The 11,026-nt window shown below is 40.6% G+C and overlaps 2 protein-coding genes across 2 annotated transcripts; one reads left to right on the top strand and one right to left on the bottom strand.

Annotated features, from left to right (window-relative positions):
• Positions 1–831: 831 nt before the first annotated feature.
• On the bottom strand, positions 832–2,649 carry LOC124467456 (leucine-rich repeat and immunoglobulin-like domain-containing nogo receptor-interacting protein 1). The gene has a single exon (XM_047019741.1). The coding sequence runs from the start codon at positions 2,647–2,649 to the stop codon at positions 832–834; it is 1,818 nt and encodes a 605-aa protein (XP_046875697.1).
• Positions 2,650–7,564: 4,915 nt separating this feature from the next.
• On the top strand, positions 7,565–10,606 carry LOC124467169 (cathepsin S-like). Its single transcript, XM_047019331.1, has 7 exons — positions 7,565–8,035; positions 8,283–8,405; positions 8,541–8,693; positions 9,091–9,315; positions 9,677–9,842; positions 10,127–10,229; positions 10,311–10,606. The coding sequence occupies exons 1-7, from the start codon at positions 7,916–7,918 to the stop codon at positions 10,408–10,410; spliced, it is 990 nt and encodes a 329-aa protein (XP_046875287.1). The 5' UTR covers positions 7,565–7,915; the 3' UTR covers positions 10,411–10,606.
• The last annotated feature ends 420 nt before the right edge of the window (positions 10,607–11,026 follow it).

Here is an 11,026-nt window from a genome sequence, read left to right on the forward strand (position 1 = left end):
TTTAAGTACTCAAAAGACACTTTTTGAGTGACCAATCTTTTAACAAAAAAAGGTGAGTAATTGACTGCTTCAAATGTTTTGACAAGGTCCCCATTTTCAAAGCAATATTTGGCACAGGTCTGGTGCAAAACATCTAATGAGATACCTTTTCCAGGCAATATAGAATTATAAAAGGTATTAAAATTCTAAAACCAAGGAAAATATAAAACAAACTAAAACAGCCTCAATTGAATGACAATGTATTCATTGACATTCTTAATTATGATTGACACATTTGAGAGACTACTGCCTACACTGGTTGCTATTTCTCTTTTATTATACAAAGTTTAGAGAAAAGCATGGACATGGAACATGGAAGTATATTTGACACATTCAATTAACATCTGAATGATTTATAGCAAATTATTACATTTTCCCCTGTAACCTGGGCACCCTATGATTTAAACATTATGCCCAAATGTGGATAACATAAGTTTTTTGGAGCATTTTCACCAGGGTCAGAATACAAGCAGTTATACAAAGCCTAAAGCAAGATATGTTATGTACATATAAGAAAACACTATTTAATAACTGAAAATGTCTTTAATTGTATTAAAGTAATGTATAAAATCATTCCAGCATCCCACAAAGCCTTTATTGGTTATGTAGTATGGTAAACACCAAAAACAATTGACTTTCAAGTCAGTTTAGAGTCACTGGTGCTTATTGTAATTGTGTTGTTTTTGTATTTTTTCCTTCTTATTGTTGTTTTGCCTTTTCTGATGACTTTGTACAGCACTTTGGTCTGCATTGGCTGTTTTTAAATGTGCTCTATAAATAAACTGACTTGACTTAAATCAGTTTCATTGTGAATCTGCCAGATTCCACGCGGTTTCCACTACCGTGACCTGCAATGGTGCTTCGTGGCACAAAGTCAATTGTGGCTGTGTGTTTGATCTGACCTTTCCCCTGGCTCCAGAAAAACATGAAAACGAAACATATAACAACAGAGCCAATGAAGGACAGAAATCCCAAGGTCACCGCGATCACCAGTGTTTTGGCATCAAACGGAAAAGGTTGATGTGCGTGAGATGACCCGTTGCCGGCAGGGTAAGACAACGCCGGGTGAATCCTTCTGGAGTGGTTCTGGGAAAATCCCCACACTTGAAGGCCTACGGCGATGCTGTCGTTCCCTGCAGCGTTGGACGCTACACACCGGTATGCGCCGCTGTCTTGCACCTGGGCGTAGCGAACCTCCAACGAATTGTTGGGTAAAACATGTACCCTCCCCGTGGGCGACAGAGGTATGCGCTGTGGACTCAGCCAGATGATCGAAGGCTTGGGGTCACCATCAGCACTGCAGTAAAACAAGACTGTATGTCCCTCATCGATCCGTACTTGTTGAGGTTTTCGGTTTAAAATTCTTGCTTGACGGCAGGTGAACAAACCCGGGAGCTCAGCTTCAGAGAAGTCACGGAAAACCCGGCCCTGCACCTGGACCGGGGCGGTGCAGACTGGCGGACGCCCGCCAAAGTCCAGATACAGGCGCCTGTGCACCACCCATAACAACCGGCAGTCACACGCCAGTGGGTTCCCGTCTATACGCAGGGTTTCCAAGTTAACGACGGAATGGAAAGCCTTCTCCTCGAGTGTAGCTAGAAGGTTTCCAGACACATTGAGCAAACGAAAGCGTTCCAGGCCACGGAAAGCTCCAGGCTCGATGCGCAGCAGTCCTCCGCCCACCAGATGGAGCTCCTCCAGTCGTAGCAGCTCTCTGAGGCGGTTGCCCTGAATGTACGTGATTGGATTAAACGAAAGGTCAAGATAGCGAAGGTAGACCAGGTGATGCAGTGGAGTGTAGGGCATAGTGCTGAGGTTACAGTGGCAGACAGTCAGAGATGTCAGGTTTAAGCCAAAGAGACTGTTTTCCGCCAGGGTTTCCAACCAGGGGCAGTGTGACACGATGAGTTCCCTAAGACGCCCAAGGCATCGGAAAGAATTATTTGGCAAAGTCGTGAGACCAAGATGACGGAACCGCAAGCGTGTCAGTCCACTTAGTTGCGCCAGAGCCTCTGTTGGCACAGAGGTCAGATTGCAGTGGTCGAGGTGAAGCTCTTGTAGACTGGACAGGCCTGTAAATGCTCTCTGCGAGACATAGACCAAGTCATTTTCTCCCGCCTCTATCCTCTGCAGGGCTGCCAAGTCACGGAACGTGAAATCAAGCAAAACCAGAATCTCATTTTGACTGACGTCCAGGAGCCTCAGTCTGGTCAGGCCAGAGAACACCCCGACAGGGATTATCTTGAGACGATTACGAGCGATGCGCAACGTTAGCAGGTTTTGCAAACCCAAGAAGGCTTCCGCCTCGATCATGTTCAGAATGTTGTCACTTAAATCCAAGTCCCAAAGTTGGGTTAGACTGGAAAACTGCTGACGTTCCAAGGTTTTTATTTTGTTATAGGTGAGATTCAGAAGCTGGCTGTCTGTCGAGAGTCCATCTGGTACCTTGGGGAACTGGCACCTAGAACAGTTCACCTCAAGCACCTCAGAGTTGCACCGGCAGCACAGCGGGCAAGGCCATGAGGTGTCAGCAGCAAGCACCACACTTGCTGCCAGAATGTAAAAGATGACCCTGCACAGCCACCACTGGACCAAGGTCTCCACAAACATCTGGTGAGCTGCCTGCACAGAAGAAGCAACAAATTAGCACGTGGTGAAAACGTTGTTCATTTTTATTTTATTTTCAATTAAATTACCAGCGGCTAATGATCTAACTACATTTGGGTGCTAATATGTCCTGTTTCCATGAGGCCCCCTTGTTTTTTTTCCTTCTACGGAAACACATTCTGCCAAAAGCTATTTAGATCTTGTCTGTTTAAACATACGGTTTTAAATCTTTTGATTTGCAGATGGTTGTTGTCCCATATGTGTGGCTTGCGCAACTGAGATGCGTATCATTGTCAGCAGCAAGCTTTCACTGTTCATTTCAGTTTTAATGACAAATTGAAATGATTTCCCTGGCATCATTTGATGTGCACCAAATAATGATTCCTTAGCTAGGATACACAATAATTTTGCTGAATTGTAGATTATCATGTCTTGATCATTACAGCTATTCACCACTGGGCTGGGAGGCTGGATCTTATCATAACCGGATAACTCCCGATGGCAGGTTCAGCTCTCTCTGGTAATAAGCATATTTCCTGTAATAAAAGAAGAATTGTATATGTTAAAAAAGGCTCATTGTGAAATAATTTTGATAAACTAGACATCAAAGTGCATTGATTTATGCATATGAATAAAAATAGGACAGGATATTAAGGGAAAGATGTAATCATATTCTGATTCTAATTACTCACTAAGTACTTAGAACTTTGGAATCAAAGTACTTAGTTCTTTTCATCTTGCGTAACGCTGACCACAAGCCTACTTGTAGTGGATAATCTAATGGATTTATGATTGCTGTACCTGACATTGACCTTATTATAATAATAACTTTTGGTTCACTGACAGTTCCTGACATTTTGTGCATTAATAACAGCTGTTTGTTGAATTTTTTTATTCATTTATTTGCAGTAGCACAATAATAGCAGTTCTAAAGAACATTACAAAATACTTTTTAAATTGTCTCAAAATACTTTTTAAATTGTCTTAATTTACCTAACTTCTGATTTAAGCTCAGTCCACTTTAAGAGTACAGATCATTTTGTTGGTTTAACAGTTACAGGTACAGATGATGGCATTTCTGCCAAAATATCCACCTGCACTGAATGGACAGTCACCCGTTTTCAATTCCGTTCACTTTTAATATCCATTTGGATAGATACAACCAATCATGGCTACAAATGTGATCTTGGTTGTCTAAAAAAATGCCTAATCGGCACTCCTCTGTAGTGATTGTATCAATCATGCCCCATGTTAGGCAAACAGATGCGATTGGCCCGGCACCATCGATGCCCTGTGTAAATCTGTTACCACTTGTTTTGCCAGAGCCAATAAAACATGATCTCTTAGATGTGGGTGTAATAGGTATGGTACGTGGTCACTTATCATTAGCGCTAGTTACACAGACCATGTACTGGGGTCGTTTGGAGCACCGGTTCATCAAATGCTTTGCGTGTTGTTATGAATGTCACTATTTGAGTGAAGCCTATTAAAGTTTCAGTTCCACTTAGTGTTTTGCCAAGTTTCATGTGCTAAGTGTTGAAGTGGTGCCAAATGCAAGTGCCAATTTGATGGATTGTAGACAGAGGGTGTAAGGGATTATAACTGAGATACATGCGTGACTGTGACTACAAATACTGCATTTAAAGACAAAAACATGGTCTGTTAACATTTAACATTAGTTAACATTTATCAAATGCACAACAAATTTGCATTTTAGGTCTTTTTTTTGTTTGTCCATTGGACATGTCAGTTGATTTTTTACTGACATTTCTGTTGTCTCAATTACTGCTACTGTGACTACAAAAATTATTTCAAAATATTTCATTTGTAATAAACACTATTTGTTGTGTGTTTATTACAAATGTGAATCTGGGTCATTATATTGTGTCCATATATATATTTTTGGTTTTTGAAGTTAGTATTAAGTGCACAAAAGGTAATTTTATCACAAAGAACAAGATAAAAGCCTGTAATGATAACATGGGATAGGATAAGGGAAGCAAAAGAAAACAGATGATAGAAAGTTTTCTGGGTAGGAAAAACTCACCATTTGTTGGATTTTGAAGACACGAGGTAGACATGTTTCCATAATGGAATTATTCTTGACAACAATGTAGCAAAAGACCATCCCATTGCTGTAGACCATGCATCAGCAAGCAAACTTGCCTACAGTTACATCTCACTTTGTCTTTGCACTGCAATAATTATTTTTCACTCCTCCATTTATGCGCAAAAACATTTGTTAAACGTCTAACACATACGCTGAGTCAAGCGATAGACGTGGCAAACAACTCTCACATCTATATCCAACATCATTAGCTGACAGAAATTTTTTGGTATTCCCTAGTTGCTGCATTTGTTGTCCTTGTGGCAATAGAGATGCAGCTCTTCCTGTGCTATGGGAGACATGCTGGGGGATTATAAAACGCAATGATGAAATTCAGCCAGCGCAATGCTTTACTTCTCAGGAAGCATTTTCCAAAGGGATGATGGGAAGCAAGGAAGGGGTCAGCCAAATGGAGAGATTTGGGTATAACACCAGATGGGAATGGAATTAAGGACTGGGGGATGGTTTCAGAAGGATCCCTCTTTACGTCTTGTGGCTTACATCAGTCCTTGTCAAAATAGGACAGAGGTGTCGTCACAAGTACCACTGCAAATGTGCAAAAAGAAAACAACGTGTTTTGGTACATATTTAAAAAAAAGATGACAAGCCCCCTGATGAAATACTGTGATCATTTACGTCATCCCCAACAGAAGACTTAACAAGCTACTGAAGGGACCAGAAATTGTTATAGTCAGTGACCAAATTCTCCTACCCTACACTCTGAAAGGAAATGGCAGTTGGTTATAAAAAGGAGAATCTGTATTGAGAACCAGAGGTCGTAAGGGGACATTTGAATGTAAATAATAGCAGAAATGAGGCATCTTATGTAATTTTTTTAAATAATCGTATTTGCTGAAACTACACAAATCCTATTTTGTATTCTACAGACCATGATCGCAGTCTGCTTCACAAATTTCTCTTAAGTTTGTAACTTCTATTGTTTACTATTGTCTGTCGACCTAATTTTACATAGAATATAATATCTGGAGATCAAAATGAATGTAAAGGGAATGTAAACACATTTAGATAATCTTTTATTTGTTCAGCCTCTCAGGATTTGATGCTTAAGCTGCGAATGGTCAGGGTCCTGTTCTTAGGCTAACAAATCCTTTCGTAACACTACTGATTGTCGTAGGGATTACTTCCCTATTTTGTCGATTTATCGCTGAAACATCCGTGATGTAATGAAAAGATGAGGAAAACAAACAAACAGCTCAAGTCTTCATATAGAGAACATTGTTTACCCTTGTTCGTAACCAATTTTTTATGTAAACCATTAAGCTGTTGGTTTGAGTTTTCAGTGCATACTTGGTTTCAAATCTTCATCCATGACTTAGGGTTAGGGTCAAGATCAAGACTGGTTGTCAAATAAACAGATCAACAGAGCTCAACATTGCACTTACCATGGTTTGATTGCATTTGGATTTATCCTTTACTTTTATAAACAAGTTCAACCTGCAGCCCAGTTCTTGGTTTGACCTTAAACCTTTGGATAGTTGAAGTTATATTTTACCATCTACAAAACTGATTGAAAGTAGACTTGAAAATATGGAACTCACTTTCTTAGTCACAATTGGATATAGTACAGGTAAACTATATTCTCATCTTTTGATGAACAAAAATGTTAGTCTGTTTTAGGACAGCATCAAATACTTGCTTTGACCTTAAATGTATTACTCAGGTTGCAATTTGTAAAGACCTACCTTGTACCCAATCTTTAGACTCCGCTTCCTCCGCTTATTACATATTCTCAGACACCCCAGTTGGTTTGTACTGGAGAAAATGATGAATCAGGAAATCGCCATCTGTTGTCTTGGAAACCGCACTCATGGGTTTTTCTCTCCATACCCCGTGGACAGGAAGAGATTGGTGACGCAGGCACAACTCATCTTTTGCCAAATGTCACTTAGGTCATTAAGGGTCTTGGCAGGGCAGTCCCTTTGTTTCTATGTCTTCATACCAGTGTCTGACAATAGGTCCAAGTCATGCAATATAGGCTACACCTCATAAAATAAAAACCTGAATGGGATACATGTACTACACTAAATGTGTCGATTTCTTAATTATACTAGTTATAGTTACTCCTGTGTAGCATATGCCTAGGAGTGAGAATGTATGTTGTGATGTTTGCTATGGACTAGGCCTACTATCTGACGTTTCATTGTGTTTTGTAGACTGGTGACAAATCTTAACGAGAAATGATATCTCAATAACAATTAAATATCTCGTTGCAAGGACACACAGCTGTTTTGTTTTTTCCTTTTCTGGCAGCAATAAGCCGTCGTGTTTGTGAGAACTAGCCTACTGCGGCGAGTAATATTGGTGGTTACAGAACGCAGTGTTCTAATGACGTCACCAACATCAACACATTTAGTAATTTCTTACAGTGACATTCGTGATTAGCGGCTTCGTCTCTGTAATGTGTCTTATTCAAACAAGGCATGTTCAAAACTTCGTCCTCTTTACAAGTTAAATGGGAGATTGCAATCATGATTTAGAAGTATTGCCGCCACCTACTGTTCTGGAGTGTGGGCAGCCAGGCAACCTATTGAAACAAACTCAACTAATCATAAAACAAGCAAAAAATACCTCCACCCCAGTTTCTCGAAGAAACCAAACTGTGCGCCGCCCCCCAAAATTGCACTCACATACACCGTGCTTATTATAAACAAGCGCAGTAGAAACGCTGTAGGCATCCCTTTCCATTTACTCCTTTAATTAATGGGCTACACCCTTCCAAACTCACTAACCTTAATCCTGAGGGTGACACTCGCTCCGTGCCTATTTAAGCAATCGTTAATCGGTAAAAGTGAATTACGTACACGTGTGAATCACTGCGTACATTTTTGTTATGGCATGATCAGAGACAATTGGGATTTTGGTTAGTAATTGTGTCGACGACGATTATTTTAGTTACTATAGTTGACTGACTTCACGCCGTTATTACCTTTAGTCTGATGTAGATATTGCAATATGGTACAGTATTAGGATACTTCATGGCACGGAGATAGACAGACCTGAAGTTACCGGCAACCTACATATTCAACAATCGGGCCTACGTTTTAAAGTCACTCTTTCAAAACCCCACCACAGTTACCGTTTTTCCAAGGCTACATTACATTGTCTAAGAAGTGAAAATTGTTACTATTAGCAATAGGAAAGATGTTCGGAAGCCTGTTATTTGTTCTTTTGTGGGGATCTGGAGTCGCCTACACCGAATACACTTTAGATGAGCAATGGGACCTTTGGATGAAGATGCATGGTAAATTGTACCTGCATAAGGTATGGGGGAATAACGTTTCTCAAATTAAATTAGTATTTGTTGGTTTCCTGAATCGCATGCATTGACAAAAGGAAATGAAATAATTTGATTTACTTTATTGAATGACCTGTGTCATTGCACCAAAGCAAAATGGTCATTATGTTGTTTTGTGAGTATCAGGTGTCTTCCAGACAGTACACTATTTACAGCACATGGATAATGTCAATGCATTTTTAAACTTACAAATTGGAATGTTCTTTTTGTCAGATTGAAGAGTTTGGCCGCAGGCGGGTATGGGAAGAGAACCTCAAGATGATTAATCTGCATAACCTGGAGGCGTCAATGGGCATGCACACGTACGACCTGGCCATGAACCACATGGGAGACTTGGTGAGTGAATGGGCTTTACTCTTACTACAATACTGTGGCTTTCCAAGCGTGGAAAGGCCTGAAATAATACTTTTTTTAAATGGATCTTCTCAATATCTTTTACGGATGGCTTATGTAATCATGTCCTTCTGGTAGACTCTTGAGGAGATCTCCAGCACACTTTCAAACATCCGCGTACCCACTGACCTGGAGAGGGGGTCCTCAACCTTCACTAGGATGCCAGTGATATCTGTGCCACTATCTCTGGACTGGAGAGAGAAGGGCCTGGTGTCTGAGGTGAAGTTGCAGGTAAAACCACAAATTAACTGCCACCGTATGTGGTTAAACCAGCATTTTGGCTTTGAAGACCATTTTTATTGATATGGTTACTTGCATAACCATGTTCAGATATGAAGGGCAACATCTCAACTGTAATCCTCTAGTATCCATGTAACTGGAGCCATGATTTGCTGAAATAAAGAGCTAGTGTATCATGGCAGGAACTGGAACAAGATGGCTGGCTTTTTAGTCTCTGTGTTGTGTTGTCAAAATTATAAAGGCATCCCATGAACTGAGGATAACTATATCTGCAAACTATCATATTTAGTTGAGGGGACATGCTTACTAGTGATCTACTGTTCCACAGAATCAACCGTAGAAATGTGGTCTAGCTGGATTAGATCAGGATATTTGCCCTGTTCTGCAGGGTTCCTGTGGGTCTTGTTGGGCCTTCAGTGCTGTAGGGGCCTTGGAAGGTCAACTGAAGAAGACCACTGGAACCCTTGTCAACCTCAGCCCTCAGAACCTGGTGGACTGTTCTGGAACGTACGGCAACTATGGCTGCAATGGCGGCTTCATGACCAATGCCTTTAAATATGTCGTAAAAAATCAAGGGATTGCGTCAGAGGCAGCCTATCCCTACGTTGGCAAGGTGAGTCTGATGTAGACTTTCTACTAGAACAGTGATTTCAGAGAGTATGTATAGCAGACATATAATGCCATAAGGTACTTTTTAATTGGTTTGTTAAAAGCTTAGCTATCTAGTGATCATCAGATGTAATTAGAGAAGGTGGAGGTGGGATACAGGAAGACGAACACACCATATCGATGGTTCGTGATTGTATTAGTGGTAATCTATGGACTGGTCTCAGATGCATATTGTAATTAGCAGATGGGTGTGAGATGGTTGTGATTGGTCATCAGGGGTGTGTTGCTGAGATTGCGTATGCGGTGTGGTTTTAAAAGGTTTGTGACCTCAGCTGAATCTTACTCCATTTGGTTTTCTTTTTTAGGAAGGAGGGTGCAAGTATGAGACAGAACATCGAGCCGCTAACTGCACTGGTTATGAGTTCTTACCCAAGGGGGATGAGGAGGCGTTGAAGGAGGGTCTGGCTGTTATCGGCCCCATCTCTGCCGCCATCGACGGCTCCAGGCCAAAGTTTGTCTTCTATCACCAGGGTAACGATTCCAAATATTGGCAACTGAACTTTTATCATGATGATGGTTAACAACTTCACCTCTGACAATTCTCTCCCCTGATGCAAGTCTACGCTGGCCACTTTATGTCACGTTCAGTTGGACGTGTTTTTATGCTGTACAGATACATTTTATACTGTACATTATGAGCAATAATGAAGCAAAAACCGACAGGCAGGTAGCCTTCTAGGAACAGTGTTGCCCTGCTTTGCGTACTGTTTACACAGTGATAATGCTGATGAATATAATTTGACTGTCCTCTACAGGAATTTATAATGACCGCACATGTAAAAGAAAAGTAAATCACGCTGTCTTGGTTGTGGGTTATGGCTCTGTTGATGGACAGGACTACTGGCTCGTCAAGAACAGGTTTTTATGGTTTCCTTTTTGTCCTTTCATGATCCAGAAAGTAAAGATGTAATATAGTAAATGTTGTTCCCTTCACTGCAGTTGGGGTGTATACTTCGGGGACAGAGGCTATGTCAAAATGGCGAGGAATGAAGACAACCAGTGTGGCATAGCTTTATATCCATGCTACCCTATTATGTGAAAACCATACCAAGGATTGGATATTTACCCGGTCGTTTTGGAGTCTGAACAAAGCAAATGGAATGGTTTGTGTATATTCACCAATGAAAAATGTTATAATAAAGAATAACAATTGTAATTTTTTTTTTTTTCACTACCCACAGCATTACACATAGCATGCCAGAAGGGGGCGTTCTCACTGCATGAGACGCAATATACATAGCATGCCAGAAGGGGGCGTTCTCACTGCATGAGACACATGCAAAAGCAAAAGCAGAGTGGCAGACTTCAATAAACAGACTCCGTGAATGTTTGAATGCTCTAAAATCATGAGAAGCTTACCTGCATTGAGTTTTATATTGTGACTAACTGCGTAAAAATAAGTCCTAAAATGGCAGTTCAACATGCATGGGCCAATTCAGCTTTGATTAGTTTGCTCAACAAGTGATTTGTCAGCATTCACACAGTTCTTTTGAATCAAAATAAATCCTATGAGAAATATTTTGTATTTGAGTTGTTATTTGGAAATCCATCTTAATAGCTTGTCATGTTTTAAACCCACCCGGTTCTGTCTATTGACAAAATACCATGTGAAAAAAGGTCTACAACCAAATAAAGGCTAGTATTTAGATATGCAA

Source organism: Hypomesus transpacificus, chromosome 4 (genome assembly GCF_021917145.1).
Source record: "Hypomesus transpacificus isolate Combined female chromosome 4, fHypTra1, whole genome shotgun sequence".
NCBI lineage: Eukaryota > Metazoa > Chordata > Actinopteri > Osmeriformes > Osmeridae > Hypomesus > Hypomesus transpacificus.